Genomic DNA, 23,084 nt, shown 5'->3' with positions numbered 1-23,084 from the left:
TTATGAGTGTGATGGAGTCTGTACAACTTTCTATGCAGAAGCAATAAATGGGCAAAGGTTGTGTTTGGGGAGACAACTCCTTTAGTGGTTGGAAAACCTTCCCATTGGTGCCTGCAGAGGTTGTGACTTTTGGTACAATTTTATGTCCGTTCTTGGATCCAAAGGCTGACCGACCTTCTCAATATATATGTGTGTGTGTATGTATGTATGTATATATATGTGTATATATCATGGATCCAAGAAATTGAACAACTTTGTTAAGATTTTCCTTTCCTTGTTTCCACTCCTGCTACTCCTTCTTTGTTCCCTTTATTTAATGGGCTCCTAACGAGTCTTTTCCAGATTATTTAGCTCCTTCATATAATAATAATATAACCCAAGGGATTTTGTTCTCCTAAAGGATGGGTTGTAGGAGCGAGCAGTGTAAATTAGCCCAGTGAAGAACCAGTTCTCTCTCTCTCTCGTGGCTGATGCCAGAAGGGCAGTTTTACAGTATTTCCAATTTGTTCTCTGGCTTGCTGACGCTAGAGAATAAGTCTGAAATAAAACATCTTGGCCAAAATATCTCTCCTAGTTGAATCTCTGGAACTGGGAAAGTTTTCTCTGCGAGCTTTGTGTCTGAGCTCCTGAACACTCATGCGCACGCACATGAAGCTCCAACTTCACCAGATTTGTTGGCACCCCCTGATCTACTGGAGGTTTTCATAGTTTGACAAAACACAATTGAAGGCTTTCTTATAGTCAGCAAGGCAGATGTTCTTTTGATAGTCTTGAGATTTTTCCATGGTCCTGCATCGATTGCAATATGGTCCCTAGGGCCACAGCCCTTTCTGAAGGGCGGCTTAAACGTCAGGCCATTTCCTTCTGAGGGCCAGTTGTATCATCTTGTATGATCCTAAGGAGAATCATACCAGCATAAAGGTTGAGGGCAATTGTGTGTTAATTGGAGCCATCCTGGGAGTTTCCATCCAGTGGACTGTGACAGAATGCACATGTTCCTATTGATGGAAGAGGGGGAGGATTTGCCTATCCCAGAAGACAGAGTCGTTGGTCAGTCTATACATAGTTATATCTAAATATAGGCTGAGTAAATAGATGTCCTGTTCCTCCCTCCACAATTTTCGACTGGGCAACCTATAATTGAGACTCTTGTTCCTTCTAGCTTTCCTGTGGAACAAAGCTCCATATCCTACAAAAACGCCATTTAGCAGTCAGGACAAAATGTCTCAGTGAAGTATGTTGATTGCCTTTGAGATCGGAAGTAACCCTTCTGATTTGGACTGAGAAGTCTGAGCCCCAGCCTCTGCTCAATGACCCATCCAATGCTGTGCCTCCTTCTTTCTTTCCCCTCCTCTGTTGCCCTTCCTTCTGCCACCTGCGCACCTGTTTTCCAGCTGAGATCTGTGTATATTGGAGCAGGTCTTCACACAGAGCCGGCGCTGGAAGGACCATGCAGACATGCTGAAGCAGTATGCCACTTGCCTCAGTCATCTGTTGCGTGATTACAATGTCTCGGAACCAGAGATCTACTTTGATGTTTGGGTTTCCATCAACGATCGTTTCCAGCAAAGGTTAGTGGGACACCCACAGGCACACGGATCTGCACACTGGGCCAATTATTACATGGATTTGTTTTTTAAAAAAACCAGAATCTTCGAAGAAATGTTGCTTCCAGGCAAAGGGTACTTTTCGGAATTTGTCACGTGGAAACATAGAAGTTGCAAAATTGGGATTACTGAAAATTTGGGCAGGTTATGAGAAAAGGTTGGGGTTGACTAGAGATGGGGATGTTGCTTCCCATTCAGTTCTAAAAAGGAACAGAGATCAAATCTTGGATAATGTTTAAAACATAAAGTTAGGCCAACTGGCACCACTGTGTGTGTGTGTGTGTGTGTGTGTGTGTGTGTGTGAAATATACTATAAAATATATAAACTATAAACATTAGTTTTTGCATTTATCTAATGTTTTACGCCTCCCCATAGATTTTTAGCATGCACACACAGACACACTCCTCTTTAAAAATGTATTTTTGTTTTTTAATTTTAAGTTTTGTTTTAATATTTTTTGCTTTTTAATAATTATCAGTTGTTTGTATCACATCCTCTTTCTGGTGGCCTATGATCATATTAATGTTTTATTTGATACATTGGCATAATCCCTGGCTTATAATCTATTCACGAAAATGATAGATGGAAATACGGGAGCTTCATGGGTTTAGAAGAGGCAAAGAGGCAGATGGACTGATTCTTCCTACTGATCCATGGGCCAGTTTCCCCTGGATTTTGTATTTCTCTCACTCCTATTTTCCCCAGGCTCTTTGATCCAAACACTGACATCGTCCAAGCTCACTGGTCCCCCTTCCAGAAGACCCCGTGGCTGAAGCCTCTTCTCATTGATCTGTCATCCTGGAGGACCAAACTGACGGAGATTGAAAAGACGCTGGACAACCAAACCGAGGTTGTCTTCATTGCAGATTTCCCAGGTGCCGAATTGCTCTTCTGTTCTCTTAAGAACTGGACCTTCATTTTAAGCCATGTGCGTGGGGTGGGCATGGCTTGAGGAAGAAGGCTTTCAGCTGAATCCTTGGGGTGGAAACCGAACTTGGGACCTCAGAGAAAGGCTTGTGCCCTGTAGAAACTGTGGCTGCTGCTTCAATGGGACTTCTGGGATGAGAAGCGAAATGTCTTCAAAGAAAACCCAGAAAATCCAGTTGCCTCTTGAAAAAAAAGTACCTTTGGGTTTTATTTAATTATTTTTCAAACACCTCCGACAATGTGGTCCAATCCATGTTTCTCCACCTCCATAGCTCCCCCTTGTCGTTGAAGAGTAGATTTTTCAATAAATCGTTCCTGGCCAATCAGAATTCATAAAAATAAGAAAAAATTCAGCCACCCACAACAAAAGAGCTTACTTAAAGACAGCAAAATAAATCCACAATTTTCTATCCTATGTTTCTTTAGCAAAGTTTAAAAAAAAAAAGAAAGAGACTCCATGCTTCCTTATTCCAGTTTGCCTCCAGCAACCCTCTTCCTTGTCACTTCCCAATGAAGAAGTCTCAAATATGGTTTGGCAGACTTTCCAAAGGAAGTAACAGGCCGGGGCTAAACAGGGCTAACTCTTGTTCGCTGGGGGAGCTGCTAAGATGTGGGAAGAACTGGGGACCCCGGTACTTCCGTGGCCTTTGCTGTTGACCTTTTGGGCGTCCATCCCATCCCATGGCAGGGCTACACCTGGAGAACTTTGTGAGTGAGGACCTCGGCAACACCAGTCTCCATCTGCTGAAAGGGGAAGTCAATGTGGAGGTGGTCAGTTCGCAGAAGAATTATTCACTGCAGGAGGGAGAGAAGATCCAGGTGAGGGCCAGGCTGAATGTCATGCGAGGAGAACATTTTTCTGTGCAGTTGATGCACTGATAAAGAAGAGGGGAAATAGGTAACACCACCTCCCCCACTTCTCCTGTGCGCTGCTTGGGGAATCCAAGCATAGGTTAACTTGTCCATTAGCCTTGAGACTGAGTTATGTAAATTGCTGGCCACGCCTCCTCTGACTGGACTGGTTCAGTTTTTTAACTCAGTCCAGCCTAAAGAGACGCAAAATAATTCTCTCTAGGTTACTAGACCAATTCATTATTATTATTTCAGCTTGGATTCCACTTCACTGGATTGAGTTCCCTTCAGGGTAAATATCTCTGCAAGGGGTTCATTTCTCCTCGGTTACAGTGGTGTTCGGGGCCAGGGAACCTCCTTGTTGGAGGTGGGGGTGCGCCGTTGTTTACTGTGGGAAGGTCAGTTTGCCGCCTTCGTGTTGTCTTGCCGCTGTTGGGGATCGGTTCGCCGCCCTGCTCCGCCCGCTCTCACCACTGTCTGCCCCCCTCTCCCCCCTCGAGGTTGCTCGACGAAGTGTGGAGCCCGGACATCCCATCGGAGTCTCTAGAGGCCGTGGCTGCGGTTGCTGGCAAGAATTGAGGCAGGCGTTCTCCATTCTGGCGACGGCCTTTGTGCCTCGCCAATTTGAATTTCCCGCCTTCGCTGTTGCTCGCGGTGGCAATTTTGGAGCCTTTTTCACGCCAGACAACCGGTCTGGCTGGGCGTGGCTTCATTTTTCCGCCCGCAGTGATGTAGGATCACCAGATTCATTGCTTCACAGAGGTCGATTTACCACCATTCTACTGGAGCACGGGTTTGATCTCTCACGGCCTCTTGCTTCAATTGCAATCGGCATTTGGTATTTCAGTGAACGTGAGCTTGAGCCCTTTCAACCTAGTTTATATGGCGGATCATTCTATTACTGGGGGCAGCGCTGGGGCTTCCACGTCTCCTGAGTTGTCCTCTGATGCCACTGGGGCCTCATCTAGAGTGGGTAGGACGAGATCCCATGCCACCTCAGCGGCTCCTGCCAGGGCCGCTAAGCGCACCAGTAAGACCAAGAACGGGCCTAGGGATCCCTCAGCCCCCAGGCCACCTCCCATCCTGCTGCCTGAAGGGCCTTCTACCTTCAGCCTAACTGGAATTCAAGGTTGGTCCCCAGACCTCCCTCTCCCTCAGGATCTCACAACTGCAGGACTTGACTCAGGCCTTCAAGGCTCCCCTGATCTTCTGAGCCCAGCCCCGGCCCCCTCCTGTTCAGGGGCCTCAGCCACCTTTACTCCCACGGCTGCTGGCAGCAGACCAGAGGATACTTCAGAATTTGACCTCTCCCCTTGGCTCAGGACATGATTGCCACTGCCATATCTAGGGGAGTGGATGCAGAATTACAGCTTAGGAGTCAACACTCTAGGAATTTGATTTCTGCCAGAGATTTAGCCACCTCTGAGGCTGATCCCCCTTCTCCCTTGCCTTCCAGCTACAGCGAGGGGTCTGTTTTGGGGGAGGAAGGTGAGATTTTGGATTTGGAATTATCGGGTGATGAAGATCTGGTTCAGGATAAAGTTCCTTCTCAGGCCTTTTCAAACCAGCCCTATTCAAATCGCTTCTTTACAAAGCCAAGGCCACCTCCAATTTGTGGGGAGAAACCACCCAGGCCAGTGTTGAGGTGGGCCTTGATCCCACAGCACTTTTTTACTGAACAAGAACAAGAGGCTATTCCATCACCCAAATTGTTTCTGGACGTAATCCAAAAACAATGGTCTCAGCCCACTGCAGTCTCGCCCCCTAGCAATGGTGATAGAAAGCTTTATGCTTCCACTCCAGAATTGGACACCATTTTGCAGTTTCCCACTGTTTCCCACCCGCTGATAGCGGCCTTGGCTTCCCCGGCCCTCATTCCATCTGAGATTTCGGAGTGATTAAAGGCTGAGGATTGCAAGGCGGAGCTCGTTATTTGCAAAACGCACCAGGCGGCTCTCTGGGCATTGCGTGCCACTACGGCGGCCTCGTTCTTCAATAGAACTTCCTTAGTTTGGTTAAGACTTACAGAGAGCCGAGGTGGCGCAGTGCTTAAATGCAGCACTGCAGGCTACTTCAGCTGACTGCAGTTTTGCAGTTCGGCTGTTCAAATCTCACCGGCTCAGGGTTGACTCAGCCTTCCATCCTTCCGAGGCTGGTAAAATGAGAACCCAGATTGTTGTTGGGGGCAATACGCTGACTGTAAACCGCTTAGAGAGGGCTGAAAGCCCTATGAAGCGGTATATAAGTCTAACTGCTATTGCTATTGCTAAGACAACTACAGGAGAGGTTTGGTCCAGAGGACTTGCGCCTTCATCAGGATGTGGTCAAACTGGTGGCGGCCTTAGAATTCTCTTCAGATGCCACACTCAATGCGGCCAAGTTCGCGTCCCGAGCTGTGGCATCCAACATAGCTTCTCGTCGCCTGTTATGGCTATGCCATTGGCAGGCGGATGTACGATCCAAATGGCGCCTTGCCTCCACCCCCTTCAAGGGCAGTTCCCTATTCGGAGCAGCGCTGGTCCTATACTGATTGAAACGAGGGACAAGGAAAGGTACTTCCTTCGACCGCTAGGCGCATGGATCAGAGGCAACAACTGAATCCTCGAAGGCAGCCCTTTCGTTTTGGGGAGTCGGGGTACTCATCCCTCTCCTACACCTCCTATCTAATAGATCTTTTTCTCAGTCCCAGGACAGGTTTCAGGACAGAGCCAATACTAGGGACAGAGGTAGGAACCAGCACCAACAACAGGCCCAGACCCGGTGGCCCTTTCATGGCGCCAACAACTGGTCCTTTCGTAGGTACCGGTAACTCGCTAGAGGGTGGCCCTATTGGCGGGCGCTTAACCACCTTTGTCCGCCAATGGGAAACCACAACCTCAGACGCCTGGGCTCTTCAGACTGTGAGGCTGGGCCTCACTCTGGAGTTCCTGGCCATTCCCCTGAGATGTTTCATCAAATGTCCGGTACCCAGGTGCCAGGTAAAGCGGTGCCTGATGGACACGGAAATCCAGCATCTCATTTCCATCAGAGCAATAGAACAGGTGCCAAGGGGGCAGGAGGGTCCAGGTTTCTACTCAATACTCTTCCTAATTCCCAAGGCCTCGGGAGAATGGCGGGCCATCCTAGACTTGAAACGGCTCAATTTCTACCTCAAATACCCAAAATTCAAAATGCAATCATTCAAGAGTATCACTCAACTTAAGAGTTACTGAATCTTAAGACTATCTTTTTAGAAGCCATCCCATCGGCCAGGCGTGTGTCCGAGTTGGCAGCGCTCTCTGTCCGGGATGACCTCTGCATTTTCCATCTGAGCAGGGTCGTACTACGTTTGGACACAAGCTTTCTTCCAAAAGTCAACTTGTGGTTCCACAGGTCACAAGAGATCACTCTCCCAGATTTCTGTCCATGGCCATCTCGCCACCGAGAATGGCGTTGGCATCATCTCGACGTTTGTCATTCATTTCACTGCTTTGTGCAACGCATGGCGTCGTTCAGAAGGACAGAGGCCCTGTTCGTGTCCTTCCAACCTGCCACCATGGGCCACAAGGCATTATCGCATACCATCAGCCGCTGGTTGAAGGTGTGTATTGCCCTTGTCTACGACTGTCAGTCCCGACCAGTTCCCAGTCACATCACTCCCCATTCTACCAGGAGTGCGGCCACAACGGTGGCCTGGGCAATGCAAGCCTCAGCAGAGGACATCTGCAGGGCAGCGACCTGGTCATCGCCGTCACCCTTTATCCATCACTACAAGATGGACGTTGGACGGCGCGTGCTGCAAAGGGTAGCTTCTTTGGCTACGGCACCAGACCAGCCTCACTCCCGCCCCTGAAGTCTATTGCTTTGGCATGTCCCATACTTGGATTCCCCAAGCTGCGCACAGGAGAACGACCATTGACTTACCTGAACGGTCCTTCTATGTGCGCTGGGAGGGGAATCCAAACTTGCCCTCGGTTTCAGCTGTTCTGGGCCTGGACTTCCATGTTTTCCTATGACATCCTGACTTACCTTGACTTCTAGTCTTCCTTTTGCTTCTCTCGAATCGGCTGATCCTTCGTGCAAAACTGAACCAGTCCAGTCAGAGGAGGCGTGGCCAGCAATTTGCATAACTCAGTCTCAAGGCTAATGGACAAAGTTAACCCATGCTTGGATTCCCCTCGCAGCGCACATAGAAGGACCGTTCAGGCAAGTCAACGGTTGTTCTACCTGGAACATGGACTTATAACACCCTGAGAGATCAGGAGAGGTCAGGACCTTCAGATCTGGCCTTTGCCAGATCTTGGATGATGCCTTCCAGCCTCAGGTGGAAGATCGGGGCAACCTTTGCCAAGCCAAAGAACCTGTTGAAGGTTTCGCTTGTTTCTTAAAGAAACATCTCAACAATGCTGTGTTTCCCCATTCCCAATGACAATGCAGCGAGAGTCAGTGGTTTTGCTGGAAGAGAAGGGAAGGTGGGGGGAAGGGGCTTCCCTGTCCTGCCCAGTGAAAGCGTCTTCCAAGGGTTGGAAGAAGCATGGCACCCTAAGCCCATGTGTGTGTGCATGTGTGTGTATATGGATCTACTGTTTGCAGATACATGCACATCTGTATATAGACACACCTGCATAGCTAGCTATAGCCCCCAATACCATCCACCTGTTGCCAGTTGGAGTCGGGCTGCCCTTTGCATCTTCAGGTGCCAGTTTCTCTCGCAGGCTGGGCTATTTGGGAAGGCATATTACTCACCTAGATACTGGTGGTCCCCTGGAACTAAGGAAGGGAGGGGGACTCCACTTCGGGGCTGTTCCCAGCTGCCTCTGGCTGCCCAGAGCCTTTCTGCCCTTTTCTCTTGGTCACAGCTGCCAGCTGGGGAGTACCACAAAGTATTCACGATCTCTCAGGAGCCCTCCTGCTACATGTATATCTACGTCAACACAACGGAGGTGGCACTTGAGCGGAATTTCACTCAATTTCAGGAGTTGCGGGAGAAAGTTCAGAACGGGACTGGTAAGCCTGCAAAAAAGCTGGTTGCCCAGACAAGCCCTCATAGTGGTTTTCTCCTCATGAATATTACTTCATGATAGCAGTCTTCTAATATCTCAGGGGTTGCCCCAAAGAAGAGGGGGTCAAGCTATTCTCCAAAGCACCTTAGGGTAGAACAAGAAGCAATAGATAGAAAGGAAAGAAGCAACCTAGAACTAAGGACAAACTTCCTGATAGTGAGAACAATTAATCAGTGGAACAGCTTCCCTCCAGTTGTGAATGCCCCAACACTGGAAGTTTTTAAGAAGATGTTGGACAGCCATTTGTCTGAAGTGGTGTAGGGTTTCCTGCCTAGGCATGGGGTTGGACTAGAAGACCTCCACGGTCCCTTCCAACTCTGTTATTCTATTCTCTGTACTTGCCTGATTTTCAGAAGGTGCTTCACCTTCTGTTTTTGTCACTTCCCTCTTCGCAGAAACAGAGCCTCTCCCACCAGAGTTGCAGCCCATCTTGGAAGATTCTCTGGAAAACGTGACACAGGCAGATCCGATCGTTGAGGCTTTCCTCCACCGCCAGCGACGCATGGAGGAGCGGCAAAGGAGGCGCAACGCCACCCTGGCTGAGCGACTGCAGCATTTCGTGAACAAGAAGTACTTCATTTTCCGCAGGAGGTGAGAGGGGGGGGGGAAGGTCCTGCTGGGTGCTTCCCGCATTCTCTCTGTATTAAATAATGTTATTACAAGTTTTTATTAAAATAGTCAAAGTTCATGCAAACTTTATAAGAAAAATATAAAGCAAGAATAAAAGCTGCAAGAAAACGGAAAATTAAAGAATAATACAAGGAAACAACTCTAAGAAAGTGGCTTCCACCCTCATCATGCCAAGTATAAACCATTTCACCATCTCTCCCTTTCCTGTAAATTAACAGATGAAAATCCAGCCTAACTCCTAATTTTGGGCAAATCTAGCCAGTATCATCTTCTCCGGTCTAGCTATCAGCAACAAAACAAAACAAAACCCAAGGCAGACTTTGTGTGCTGTTTTGCCACTCTTGTGCTCTTCACGTTTGTCTACACAAAAGCTCAGCTTGGATTGTGTTGGGTGCTTCCTCCTGACAGTGTCCCTGCTTTTGCCCACAGCCTCCTGATGACCTGCATCTCCCTTCGGAACCTGGTGCTGGGCCGCCCCTCCCTCTCTCAACTGGCCCAGGAGGTGGCCTATGCCAACATGAAAGAGGCTGCCCCACAAGAGACGGCCCCCCAGGGGCCTGAGCGCTCGGACCTCTGAAGTGACTCACTACCTCAACCCTCACCACTAGCCGGAAGGCCTTCCTGTGGGCCAAGTCCAGAGGGATGTAGCCAGGCCTGAGGAGTCCCCTTGTGTTGCTTAGCCAGAGCCCCTTTCTCCCTTTCTGAGATTGGAGGGGTGGGCTCTGAGCCAGCGTGACCCTCTCCTGCCCTAGAGGGGCTGAGCAGAGCTTAAAACCCTTGCAGCAAACGCTGCAGGAAGGAGGAGGGAGGGAGGGTTTGGTGGGCTCAGCTGGCCAGCACAATTATAATCCCTCTGCGATGGAAGGAGATGAGAGATCCCACTTTGAGAACAGTTGTCTTCTCTTGGGTGGGTCTCCTCATCCCACCGCGCAGCTGGGAGAAAGGATTTGGGCAGAGGGGCTGCTTTTAGAATACCCTGGCGGTTCCTTTAGGAGGACTGATTGGATAAGCCCAGGGGGTTTCGGTTCTTTGCGGTTGAGTGGCCAGCTACGCAGCTTGTGGGCGGGAGAGGAAGGAATGTGTGAATCCAGCCAGGGACAGAAAAAGCAGCCCTAATGGCTGCCTCACTCCTCCATGGATGTTGGAATTCTCCCTCTCGCTCCCTGACATTTCTGTGGGTTACAGAAGCAGAGCTTCCCCTCTAAGGCAGCAGTGCAGTCACGGTCCCCATCCAATAATACCCCACACTTGAGATCCAGGTCTAGCAACACAAACCCCTAGGGATTCCCACCTTCTTTGGAGTTTTCTAAGAGAAAGGGCTGGCTGCATCGCATGGGATTAAGGCAAGAAGAGCCTTATTTTTCTAATTAAAAACAGCATTGTTCAAAAGTCTCTGCGTTCTGTGTGTTTATTTATTTATACCCCACCTTTGTTTGTTTATTTCCCAAACAGCTCAAGGTGTCAAAACAAGGTGTCTAATGGACCAGGGGTCCCCAGCCCCGGGTCGTGACCTGGTCCTGGGCCATGGCCCGTTTGGAATTGGGCTGGACAAGTGGCAGCCATGGGGTTAGCTGCTGCTTGTCCCCATGCCTCGATTCTCCTCTCGGTTGCTCTCATGAGCCAACATTCCTAGCCTAATGTTACACCTGCCCCAGCTGGGTTCCTAGGAAAGAGACCCTCGACTCCCATTTGATTGAAGTGATAGGTTCTTCTGCTAAGGATTACCGGTTGCAGCAAAAGTGAGGCCAGTTATGAGTATTCCCATGCAAATGTTACATGTCTGTGGCCCTCCCTCCTTGTCCAGATTTTGGGTGGCCAATAGCATCCCAGTTTGATGTTAGGGTCATCTTGAAGAGGTTTCACATTCTTTCCCAGGCCAAGCAGCCTTGGGGAGGCTGCATTAATCTGATTTGACACCTCTGGTTCCTGTCAGTGTCTTCCCCTCCCCCTCTTACATCCTCCTCCTTCTCTCCTGCACAACGTCCCCAAATTCCCCCCCCCCCGTTTATGGCAGGATGCCAGCAAGTGTGGCGAAGATGGCAGAGCTGATGAGTTAAAACATATTACATGTGACAACACACATGTCCCTTTAAATGAGATCTGACCAAAGCAGGAGCGCTACATTTAAAACATGAATGAAGAAAAGAAGTCCTGGAAGGTGGTTTGGGGTTTGCCAGATAAGAATTAGCGCTCAAAGGCTTCTTCTTACCAGAATTCCAGACATCCCACCCTCCCTTGGCCTGGGAAACAAAGAAGTTTTTATTTTGAAGTTTAGGACTCTTAGAAGTTATCAATCAAACAATCAAACATCATAATTTAAAAAGAGAAACATTAATCAAATCAAAGTACAAAATCACTATGTTAGCAAATACAAAGTCCATGTTGATACTACAAACCCCCGTTGTGTGCCCCTCAGGTAGGATCTCCTAATCTACTAACCGACCCCAAAACGACCCTCCCTCATCCGGGCCCCGGGCCAATCGACAGAGCCAGGAGTTGCGGGTGAGTCTCACCTGGGGCGGGCAGGGGCTGCGGCAGAGAAGGCCCTTCTCATGGATTTCCTCCGTCGAGGGGGTCAGCAGCAGGTCCCTTCTGCCAGAACAAGTCCCACAGGCTAATCCCACTGGGCTGAGACACTTCCTCCAGTGGCCTGGACCCATGTCAGGAACAGTTTTTATAGATAATAACCAACAAATATAAGTATTTAGAAGATTGCTTTTAACAGGAAAATGTCAAAATAAACACATACCCCCAAAATTAAATGCATAAATATCATACATCAGTTGGAAGAATAGGAAATTTGAATATGATCATTTACTTGGTCATTCTTTCCCCCTCATTTTTAAAAAATAATTCAGTGAACAATTTTTAGAAAATTAGTTATTTTAGGAATTAATTCTTTAATTTTGAGGCTGTGATAGAGTAACCAAGTGGACAGGGGTGAGTGGAAACATTAAGTGGGGGAGATAAATATTACTCTGAGAGGCCTTGGAAGAGCCCCCCCCCCCCAAAGTCATTGCTAATGTCCAATTGGCCACTAATCCTCCCTCCTTCCCCAAGGCACCGCAGGCTATAAACAGTTTGGGATGCAGGCACATGTCCCGAACTTTTGAGAAGGAAGTCAGAATGTCTGGTATCTTTGAATCAGCAGGATGTGAACTTAGCTAAGCCCCCAGAGGGATTTTAGGACTTGGAAAGCGGTGATGTAGATTTAGTCACAGGGTTAATACACAGGGGGTTCGTTTCGGGGGCCTGAAGTGACACCGAGGCCAAGGGGGCAAAGCATCAACCAAACAAGGATGACAACATTTGATCTGCAGACCCTCCCCACCAAGGAAATGAATTTCTAGAAGGGCTCCCCTCGGCTGAACGGAGATCTGACTGTTCAGAGTGGGGTAGGGTGGGAGAGGAAGGGAACGGTGGGTTCTTCCCCACGGACTTACTTTGAACGTTGAGGGAGCAGCGGGTGGCCACTTGTGGCCCAGTCTGGCTGAGCTTAGAGCCAGAGACAGTTGACCGTTTGACAGGTCAAACGGTTTCGTTTCAGTTTGTGATATCAAGTCTTTCCCATGTCACCTACGATTTGCCTGGTATTAAGCCCCGAAAGACCCAGGAAGCGTCGCCTTAATTCTGGAAAACAATAGGCGCATTAGTGGCCAGGGGAAGGGGCGCTTCCTTCAAAGGAGGGCCCGGGTGGCTGCAGCAGGTGTCCCTGGGCAGCTGCCGAAAGCTGAAAACGCTGCTCCGTGTCGCCCGGCCTCCTCTTCCTTCCCACCCCAGTGTGGCCAAGTGAATCATCCGTCAGCTGTGAAAGGAGATCTGGGAACAAAACCACTTTTGCAAGGGATTACAAAGACCAGGAAATACAGGTGATTACCAACAGGTGCCTTTGATACCTACATCCGCTGCTCTCTCTGGCTCTTTGAACTGACTTTGATATGCTGTAATTAGGGATGGTTGGGGAGAGGAGGAGGAGGAGGAGGAGGGGCTGGCCTCTGCTGGCCTGCTTCCCTCCAGATCCCTTTGAATGCTTTGTTTTGAAGTAGCGATCAAAGGGATTTTGGGAGACTGGGGGGTCCAGAGAGGAAGGAAAAGGGAAGCAGGTCCCTATAAATAAGGTGGTGGAAAGGCCCTAGAGGGAGGTTAACTCCTTCGTCTCTCAGAGGCAGAGCATCCTTCCCACAGCAACCTGGCCCAGCTGCTTCAGGAAAGGGACCCCCGAGTGATGTTTTAACCCTGGGAACTTCAAAGCTTCCAAGGAGCTCCAGAGACTACCAAAGTCCTGCAGGGCAGAAGATGGAGGCCACCTTCCTTCTGGGGCTCACCTGCCTCTGCTCCCCTTTGACTGCTCTGGTTCTCGACTTCAATACCATCAGGGGCTCGGCTGAAGTGTCCGGCTCCAGGAAGGTGAGAGGTTTTGTGGGAGCCGGTTGCGAAGGAGGCTTCAGAGGAGAGGAGGCTGCGCTGAGCAAAAGTCTGATTTTTGGATAGATTCTGCTACCATGGAGGGCCTCACTCGGGAGTCTGAAATGCATGGGACACCTTGGATATGGGTGTGAATTGGCCCTGGGGAATCTCCCTTCAGCTCCCTTCATTCCCCCCCACTTTCTGTTGGGGGAGGGGGGTCTGCTCAGGGAACCATCCAACTGTTCTCCAGTAGCTAAAAGCAAACACTGGGACTGAGGAGGAGTTTAGCCTGGGGATCAACCACTCTCCTGTTTTAGGATACATTGCTGAATGTGGCAGACTTCCCTCCCTCCTACTTAAGTACTCCTATTGGGGGGGGATGAAAACATGGGGGGGGGCATGCCTGTTTGAGCTAACCTGGACCACATCTTTTAACTTTAAAAAAAGGAGGGGATTTAAGAGGCTGCCCCCCTAGTCCTTCCTGCTCCAGGCCTCTGCAGAGGATTCTTACTAGGATAAAGAGCCCCCCTCCCCAGGCAGAAAGGGTCAGCCATGACTTAGGGAAGGATCCCAGAGCACCGTCATTTCCTCTAATGAACCCCCTTTGGATAGCTTCCAGCTTGGACTCCCTGGTCTGTACCTTGTACCCCAATTTAGATCAGCCCCCCACTCCCTCCATTCCTGGCAAGCTCTTGGACTGAGACGTTGCCCCTCTCAATCTATTACGTTGGACTATTACGAACTTAATACTATCTTGAACCTGCGCAACCCTATCATTTTCTAATTTTAACTGGTATGTTGAGTGCATGGGATTGTCTGGTTGTATGAATGATCTCACTTTTATCTTTATTTAGCTGTATTTGTGTTTTAATTCTATTCTATTAGTGAGGACTGCTTGTGTGAGAGTTTGAGTATGAATGATTCGGAGGACCTGGCGGGTTATATGGGGGCCATTGGGGTGGTTGGGGGGGCTATATCCACGGGTGAGGGTCGGAGCATTGCGGTCATAACAGGGAGAGGCAGATACGGCGGGGACTTTAGGGCAGGCCATCATTGGGGAAGGAGGGTTCGCTATATTACAGAGATCCCTCCTTCCGGCCCTAGGAGTCCCACTCCAAGGTCAGATGGCGCGAGTGATCAGGACCCTGGTCTCAGGCTGCTGTCGCTAAATGCCAGGTCTGTGGTTCATAAGGCCCCCCTCATCCGGGACTTGATAACTGATGAGGGCGCAGACCTGGCATGTATTACTGAAACATGGCTGGGCACGGAGGGAGGAGTCCCCCTCGTAGAGATGTGCCCAGCCGGATTTCAGGTGCTACACCAGCCGAGAGCCCAGGGAAGGGGTGGCGGTGTGGCTATTGTAGTCCGGGAGTCTTTAGTACCTCGTAGGATCCCTGCTCCGGAGCTTGTCGGGTGTGAGTCCCTGCTGGTGAAGCTGGACCTCAAGGGTCAAGTGGGTCTGCTGCTTACGTACCTGCCTCCCAACTGCGTTGCAGCAGCCCTCCCCTCGCTCCTCGAGTCAGTAGCCGAGCTGGCAGCTGAGTTCCCTAGACTTATAGTTCTGGGGGATTTCAACTTGCCTTCGCTCGGTGAACGCTCTGACGGAGCGCAGGAGTTCATGGCTTCCATGACAGCCATGGGCTTGACTCAGGTAATTCGAGGCCCAACCCACTCAGCGGGTCACACGCTCGACCTCGTATTCCTCTCGGAGCAGTGGAGTTACGATCTTGGTCTGAGGGGTAATGAGATCATACCCCTGTCATGGTCAGACCACTGCCTACTGAGGCTAGACTTCCGGAGGCCAAACCCCCACCGTAGGGAGGAGGAACCGACCAGGTGGTTCCGCCCCAAGCGACTGATGGACCCCATTAGGTTCCAGACGGAGCTTGGGGTTATTCCAGATACTCTCGCCCACAGTTCGGTTGAGACCCTTGTCGCTGCCTGGCACTCGGCAGCTTCGGGGTCTCTAAACCGGATTGCGCCACTACGGCCCCTCCGGGTCAGCGGCCCCCGGAGGCCTCCTTGGTTCACCGAGGAGCTCCGGGAGATAAAGCGCCGGAGGAGACGCCTAGAGCACCTGTGGAGATTAGACAGGTCCGAATTGAACCGGGCACTTGTAACAGCATGCACCAAGGAGTATACTCGCGCTCTAAGATCGGCAAAAAGAACATACATTGCCTCCTTGGTAGCGTCCGCCGAGTCCCGCCCAGCCGCCCTGTTTAGGATAACCCGCTCCCTCCTAAATAGGAGGGAGACGGGGGACCCCTTACAGGGTAAGGCTGAGGAGTATGTTCAGTTCTTGGCGGACAAAGTTGCCCGGTTTCGAGCGGACCTGGACTCCACTCTTGCAGAGCCAGCTGAGACACAGGGGAAAGACTTGGCAAACCATCTCTGGGTTGAGTTTCAGGAAGTTGCCTCTGGGGATGTGGACAAGGCTATGCGAGCTGTGAGTACCTCCACTTGTGTACTGGACCCGTGTCCCTCCTGGCTGGTTGCCAACAGCAGTGAGGTGACACGAGGCTGGATCCAAGCGGTTGCTGTGGCATCTCTTCGGGAGGGGCATTTTCCCACCGAGCTTAAGGCAGCGGTGGTGAGACCCCTTCTGAAGAAACCGTCTCTGGATCCAGCTATTCTTAATAACTACCGTCCAGTCTCCAACCTTCCCTATGTGGGGAAGGTTGTTGAGAAAGTGGTGGCCCTCCAGCTTCAGCGTACCTTGGAGGAAGCAAACTATCTTGACCCCTTCCAGTCCGGCTTCCGACCAGGTTACAGCACAGAAACTGCTTTGGTCGCATTGACCGATGATCTCTGGAGAGCTAGGGATGGAGGCTTTGCGTCCATCCTGGTTCTCCTTGACCTCTCAGCGGCTTTCGATACCATCGACCATGGTATCCTTCTGCGACGACTGCGGGAGGTGGGAGTGGGCGGCACTGTTTTGCAGTGGTTCTCCTCCTACCTCTCGGACAGGTCGCAGTCGGTGTTGGTGGGTGGGCAGAGATCGTCCCCGAGGCCCCTAACATGTGGGGTGCCACAGGGGTCGGTCTTGTCCCCCCTCCTATTTAACATATACATGAAACCGCTGGGCGAGATCATTCGGAGGCACGGGATAAAGTATCACCAATATGCGGACGATACTCAACTGTATCTGTCCGCCCCGTGCCAACTCAATGAAGCGGTGGACGTGATGGAACAGGGTCTGGAAGCTGTTAAAGACTGGATGAGAGCAAACAAACTGGTGCTCAACCCAGACAAGACCGAGTGGCTGTTGTGTTTTCCTCCCAATAATTTGACCACCGTACCATCAATCAGGCTGGGGGGACAAAATTTATACCCCTCAGATAGGGTCCGCAACTTGGGAGTCCTCCTGGATCCACAGCTGAGTTTTGATCACCATCTATCGGCTGTGACCAGGGGGGCATTTGCCCAGGTTCGCCTGGTGCGCCAGTTGCGGCCCTACCTGAATCGGGAGGCTCTCACGACAGTCACTCGAGCCCTTGTGATCTCTAAGCTGGAATACTGCAACGTGCTCTACATGGGGCTGCCCTTGAAGAGCACCCGGAGACTTCAGCTAGTACAGAACGCGGCCGCGCGAGTGATTGTGGGCGCACCTCGGTTCGCCCACATAACACCTATCCTCCGCGAGCTGCGCTGGCTGCCTGTGGGTCTCCGGGTGCAATTCAAGGTCTTACTTACCACCCATAAAGCGCTCCATGGTAGTGGATCTGACTATTTGAGAGACCGCCTTCTGCCAATAACCTCCCTGCGTCCCATCAGATCGCATAGAGCGGGCCTCCTCCGTATTCCATCCGCCAGTCAGTGCCGACTGGCGACTACCCGGAGGAGAGCCTTCTCAGTTGCTGCTCCGACGCTATGGAACAATCTCCCCGTGGAGATTCGTACCCTGACCACAGTCCAGGCCTTCCGTACAGCCCTCAAGATCTGGCTAGCCAGTCAGGCCTGGGGATAAACTCTTCCGCCCCTCCCGAATGCTGAGAGAATGTTGTGTTTTTAGTATTTTTCAGTTATTGCACATTTCTTTTTATGTTTTGTCTTCACTCCCCTTCCTTGTTATTGTAAGCCGCCCTGAGTCCCCTCAGGGAAAAGGGCGGCCTATAAATGCTATTAAAATAAAATAAAATAAATAAATAAATCTTGCTTCTTGCTGATTCTCTCTCTCTTTCTCCCCATCCCAGGGGTCTTCTAACACTCCTCCCTCCCTCCTTTCTCTAGGGCACCCAATGCTCGACAGACAAAGATTGCCGGGTGGGGAAATATTGTTACAAGCCCCAAGAGGAGCAGCTGCCGTTCTGTGCTCCCTGCCAGGGTTTACGGAGGAGGTGCCAGGGAAATGGGATGTGTTGCCCGGGGACCATCTGTATCAATGGTAAGTCCTAGCCCCCACAGCCCCTCCAGGAGCCTTCCCCCAGGCTTAGAGGGGGGAGACTAGACTGAGATGGGGGGCTGAGACGGTGGGGAGCGGGCGGGCAGTATCCACTTGCTCCCTATCTGGGCAAAGTCTGATCTCTCGCAGAGCAGCGACGTGCAGTCACTAGAGGCAGGGGAGGTGGAGCCTCACCAGTCTCCTGAGGGAAAGGAAAGAATTTTAAAGAATTTTTAAAAAATAATTAAAGCCAGGATAGTTGCTACCAGATTTCAAGTCACAGTGACTTGGTTTCTGCTCTCAGTGTTAACTATAGGAGGAGGCCAGAGAACTCGGGGCCTCCTTTGCATAAGAAATTTTTCGCCTTTTAAAAGCTAAGAAAGAGTTAAAAAGCAAAAAAATTCATATGCAAAGGAGGCACTGATTCTCCCGCCTCCGGATCTGGGAGCAGCGAATCATGTCTTGCACTTGAGCGACTGCGCAATCGAGAGTGATTCTGAATCTGGAGAGGTTACTCTGGGCCGCCAGCTGCCATTTCCTCAGCAGTAATTTCTTCTCTGCCCGGCATTTTCTACTGGGCGGCTTGCCCCGGCCTGCAGCCAGCCCAGCACCGAGCCGGGGGGGGGAGAGGAGGAGGAAGAGGAGGAGGAGAGCAGTGAATGCTTGTGCCAGCCAGCCGGCCAGGCGGGGAGCAGGTGGGGCGAGGTGGGTGAGCTGGCTGGCTGGGGAGGGGGCCGCCTGATCCCATGATCCCCCCTCCCCAGCCAGCCAGCCCACCCACTCCCCACCCGACCTGCTCCCCGCCTGGCCGGCCAGCCGGCACAAGGACTCACCGCTCTTCTCCTCCTCCTCCCCGCTCAGTGCTGGGCTGGCTGCAGGCCGGGGCAGCAGGATTGTTCGTCGGAGGAGGCGGGGGGGGGGCAAGGCGGTGGAGCACGACGGCAAGCAGCTTGGACAGAGCCAGGACACCCAAGCTGCTGGCAGTGGGGGCCACCTGAGTGGCAATGAGCCTGGCTCTGCTGCTCCTCGGCGGCATACTTTTGGAATGTCCTTTTGGAATGTCAGCGGGGATGGAGGAGGCGGGGGGCCCGAGGTGGCAGAGCGCGGCAGCGTCGAGAAGCAACACCCCCGCCGCTGTGTCTGACAGGTGTCTCACGTTTATGTCCGCCATAAATGTGAGATGCCTGTCGGACACAGCAACGGATGTTGCTTCTCACCGCTGCTGCACTCTTGCCTCATCAACGGTAACTCTCACCGCACGTCACTGTCGCAGAGGGTCCCCTGTGATCCACCTTATGGGTGGAGGGCAGTGGTGAAATTCAAATTGTTTTACTACCAATTCTATGGGCGTGGCTTGGTGGGCGTGGTGAGGTCTGGTGGGCGTGGCTTGGTGACAGGGGAAGGATACTGCAAAATCCCCATTTCCTCCCGATCAGCTGGGACGTGGGAGGCAGAAGATAGATGGGGGCGGGGCCAGCCAGAGGTGGTATTTGCCGGTTCTTCAAACTACTCAAAATTTCCGCTAGTGGTTCTCCAGAATCTGTCAGAACCTGCTGGATTTTATCCCTGGTGGAGGGGCTTCCTGTGATTCCAACCCACCTAGGGATCACCAGCCTATGGCCGGACTGAGCCATCAGGAATAAACGGCAGGCCTTGATCCTGCCCGCCTGTTGACCAGCTGGACTTGGGTGTGACGGGTTGAAAGAAAATTATCTTGTGCAAGGGGAAAGAGGACAGGCAGAGGGGATTTTTCTAACCATTTTTGGAATGCCAAAAGGACTGAGCCCCTATCAACTCATGTACTCTGAACCTCTTGCCAAACAGGCTGGGAGGGATGCCATGAGGGGGCAGGGGGGGCAAAGGAAGCCTCTCCTGTGTTTGGTGCCCAACTGGACCCTTTTAACCCGAGACTCCTCTTTCTGATGCCAGAAGTGTGTGCCCAGGTGGAAAGGATGCCCTTGGCTGAGGAGCAGAGAGACGGCAGACATGCTGACTTGAGTGCCAAGGAACGCTGGCCACGTCCAGCTCAAGCCAGCCATGTCCGGAAGGAGGGACCTCGGCCGAAGCCACGTAGTCCAGGTAAGAGAGGGAGCAGGAGGGTCTCTTGCAAGCATGTGAGGGAGAGAGGATCCAGGAGAATTAGGAGAGTCTTTAAAGATCGATCATTTATGGAGGGAAGTTTGGACTTTTTCAACCTAAAACCATCTTGTTACCGGAAAGCCCAGTTGGGGGAGGGGTGATTAATCATTTGGCAGTGGGGAAGAGGTGGCCCCATTGCATTAAATCTGAAATGTGACAGAGGTGAATCCCTTTTGCTTGCAGATGCAAGAGTGGGGGGGGGGTCTTGTCTTGTGGAGGCAACAGCAGGGCCACTGCCCACTCTGGGGTCCAGAGACACAGAGGCACAGCCAAACCTTCGTTCCTTAAAAACACACCATGGATCGTGCTCTGTTGAAGGCTGGTGGGGGCCAGGAGGAGCCCAGGTTGTGCATGCTAGGATGCTGGGCAGGGTCACATGACAGGTGGGCAGAGCGGCAGGCAACTTGACCAGGTGGCTGCCATGGGGCAGAAAACCATCCTGCCAACTGGGAATGCCTGGAGGTTGGTAATCCAGATCTGGCAGACCAGAGGTCTTCAAACATGGCAACGTTAAGACTGGTGGACTTCAACTTCCAGAATTCCCCAGCCAGCATAGTTCAACTTAATTGTCACCCAGCAATGCAGGCTCCAGGGTTTGCTTCTAGGAGACCCCTGAGCCCTCTTTGCCTCTTCTCACAGCTGGCATGGGGGAGCGCTGCCTCCGGACCTCCGACTGCAGCCAAGGGCACTGCTGCGCCCGCCACTTCTGGGCCAAGATCTGCAAACCTGTTCTCCCCGAAGGCGCCGTGTGTTCTGGGCGAGGGCAGAAGGATGGCGGGATGCCGAGCCCCGAAATCTTCCAGCGTTGCGGTTGCGCACCCGGCCTGGTTTGTCAGCGGCCCATCTGGGGCGCCCCACAGAGAGCTCGCCTGAGGGTCTGCCGCAGCAACTGAGGAGGCCGTGAGCCTGAAAGAGGGCAGAAGCAGAGGAAGCCTGAAGCAAAGCAAAGCGCAGGGATCAGACCCCACGTGGGCTGACTGGTTGCACACCCGCCTTCACGGACATTGCGCCCCTTAGGACTTTACTTGTCCCTGTGTTACCCCCGTACTTCAGCCGGCAGGAAATTAACCAGCATGGACTTTGCTGCCTCCATTTCTGCTCTTGTCTTGTCTTATACCTGGGGTGAGGCATCCTGATTACCTGTGTTCGAGGCACTCTAAGTAAAGCCATCAACAGATTCCTCCTGCTTTCCTTTCCCCCCTTTTGAGTATCAGCAGCTGGTGTGGGGGGGGAATGCATTGATTTTGGTAGGGTTGTGATGGGGTGGGGGCTGGAGGAAGGAAGCTAGTCAACATTTGACTTTTGCACCCTGCCATGCTACGAACGGACAAAAGGCAACGGAAAGAGAGCCCCAGTTCCTTCGGAATGCCCCCTTTATGCCAGACTTGCTGATAAGCAGCCAAGATCTGATCAACATTCTCTCTCCCCACTTCTCTTTTGGGTTCAGACATAAACAGAAGTCCTTCCCTGGTTCTTTTAACCCTCGTGCCTGATGCAGCGGCCCCCAACCTTTCCAGCTTTGCAGACTGGGCGGGGGGGGGGGGGGAAGGAAGGGGAAATGGTTCCATGTGAGTGGCGTTTGTGCAAGCGGTGGGTACTTGTGCCTGTGCATGAAGCTCCATTGGCATAAGCGGCAGATGCACCACTCACACAATGGGAGCGTCACTTGGCGTGAGTGCCTGCCACTTACACAAATGGAGTTGTGCGTGAACGCTCGCCGGCTGCTTGCACGGCCCTGTTCTAGACAGGCTGGGATCTGGCCTAATGCAATGGACAAAGCCCCTCCTCCCACTCAGTAACTTGAGAGCTGCAGGGAACGAGGCTGGTGTGAGCTCCCTGCAGGGAGAGGATTTGCTGAGATGGTTACTCTCTGCTGTCCATTGCCCCAGCTGAGGGCCACCCCTCCCCCCTCCAGCTGGGCCTGGGTGTGAGATGGGAGCTTCGTCCCCCTCCATCCCCCCTCTTCCCTCCCCCCTCTGCCATGACTGTTTTTCTGAAAGGATAATTATTCTTTTTAAACATCTGAACCAGCCCCCATAAATGCCAGGGTTTCTGAAGGGATCTGGGATCTGACTTTTTCCTGGAAATGCAACCCCTCAAATGCCACCTACTTTGGTTCACAGCAACAGTGAACAGCCAATGTTCTTACAAGCGATCCTTGACTTACGTCCAGTGAAAGTTATGACGCATTTCTCAAGAGTTGCCTGCAACCCACCCTTAATGTTACGACTGCTGCCCTCCTCGGTCAACTGGCTGCCTTTTGGGCGCTTGGCGACTGGCTCACAATTGGGGTGGGTTGCCATATCCTACGGTCACAAGACCATGATTTATGACCTTTTTGCCAAAAAAAGTGCCATTTGGAAGAATGGATTTGCTTAGCAACCATGTGATTCAGTTTATGACATGTCAAAGAATGTACTTGCCCACTACAGATTGGGTGCTGGAATGCGTAGCCCATGGGGAAATAGCCAAGGATATTCTCCCCCTCTTCTTCCCCCAGGAGGAGTGAGGGAGGAGCAGCAAGAGCTCTTACACCCCCCCTCCCCATAATGCACAGGGAAGATGGATCGCTTGGGCACCAGCAAAGCCCTTTCCCAGTATCAGGACTGGCAGGAGAGCCATTCCCTAAATCCTTCTCTTTATCAAGGAAGGAGGCCTTCAACTTCATCCATGGGTCCCCAGCCTACTGTCATGTCTGCAAGCCATCTTTTCTTTTGGACTTCAGGCCTGCCACACTTTCTACTGTCTGCTTTCTATGGTGGGAAAATGGGAGGTGGGATTATACGGAGTTGGGTAATATGTAACCATAACAACGTTCTTCTTAGAAAGCCAAGGTCATCCTTTGTCTCTACACCTGGATGGAACTGGGTGGGAGGTATCTGTCTTCGTGGCAGTAGGAGATTGGACCATGTGATGGACTTGTGGGTGTGGGGGCAGGATCTTGAACTTTCAACTGGGTGGAGAAAACCAGGAAGCTTTCAGATTCGGGTTTCCCCAGAGGTGCCAATGCGACTCTCTTAATGAATTGGAACTTTGAGGAATGCTTTGCCTCGGACTCTGATTCAATTTTGGATGCTATTTGGAACCCTGACATTAAC

The 23,084-nt window shown here is 51.5% G+C and overlaps 2 protein-coding genes across 2 annotated transcripts in view; both read left to right on the top strand.

Moving 5' to 3' along the window:
* Positions 1–10,451, top strand: part of GGCX (gamma-glutamyl carboxylase) — a 29,116-nt gene extending 18,665 nt beyond the window's left edge. Inside the window, exons 11-16 of the mRNA XM_032228981.1 lie at positions 1,420–1,571; positions 2,314–2,483; positions 3,224–3,354; positions 8,226–8,373; positions 8,825–9,020; positions 9,489–10,451. Coding sequence (XP_032084872.1) covers positions 1,420–1,571; positions 2,314–2,483; positions 3,224–3,354; positions 8,226–8,373; positions 8,825–9,020; positions 9,489–9,636 — 945 coding nt within the window. The 3' untranslated portion in view covers positions 9,637–10,451. The remainder of the gene's footprint in view (positions 1–1,419; positions 1,572–2,313; positions 2,484–3,223; positions 3,355–8,225; positions 8,374–8,824; positions 9,021–9,488) is intronic.
* A 1,122-nt stretch (positions 10,452–11,573) lies between these two features.
* On the top strand, positions 11,574–21,502 carry DKK4 (dickkopf WNT signaling pathway inhibitor 4). The gene is made up of 5 exons (XM_032229453.1): positions 11,574–13,466; positions 17,697–17,850; positions 19,777–20,083; positions 20,170–20,233; positions 20,592–21,502. Exons 1-5 carry the CDS (start codon positions 13,356–13,358, stop codon positions 20,877–20,879), a joined length of 924 nt encoding a protein of 307 aa, XP_032085344.1. The 5' UTR covers positions 11,574–13,355; the 3' UTR covers positions 20,880–21,502.
* The last annotated feature ends 1,582 nt before the right edge of the window (positions 21,503–23,084 follow it).

This window comes from Thamnophis elegans, chromosome 13 (genome assembly GCF_009769535.1).
Source record: "Thamnophis elegans isolate rThaEle1 chromosome 13, rThaEle1.pri, whole genome shotgun sequence".
Taxonomy (NCBI): Eukaryota; Metazoa; Chordata; class Lepidosauria; order Squamata; family Colubridae; genus Thamnophis; species Thamnophis elegans.
This window is presented reverse-complemented; position numbering and strand designations above follow the sequence as displayed.

Excerpts from the sequence above, each read along its gene's own strand:
- DKK4 (XM_032229453.1), top strand. The coding sequence starts at position 13,356 with ATGGAGGCCACCTTCCTTCTGGGGCTCACCTGCCTCTGCTCCCCTTTG. Across the intron at positions 20,084-20,169 it reads AAAGCCCAGTTGGGGGAGGG|ATGCAAGAGTGGGGGGGGGG; the intron begins GTGATTAATCAT and ends TTTTGCTTGCAG. Across the intron at positions 20,234-20,591 it reads GGGCCACTGCCCACTCTGGG|GAGACCCCTGAGCCCTCTTT; the intron begins GTCCAGAGACAC and ends GTTTGCTTCTAG.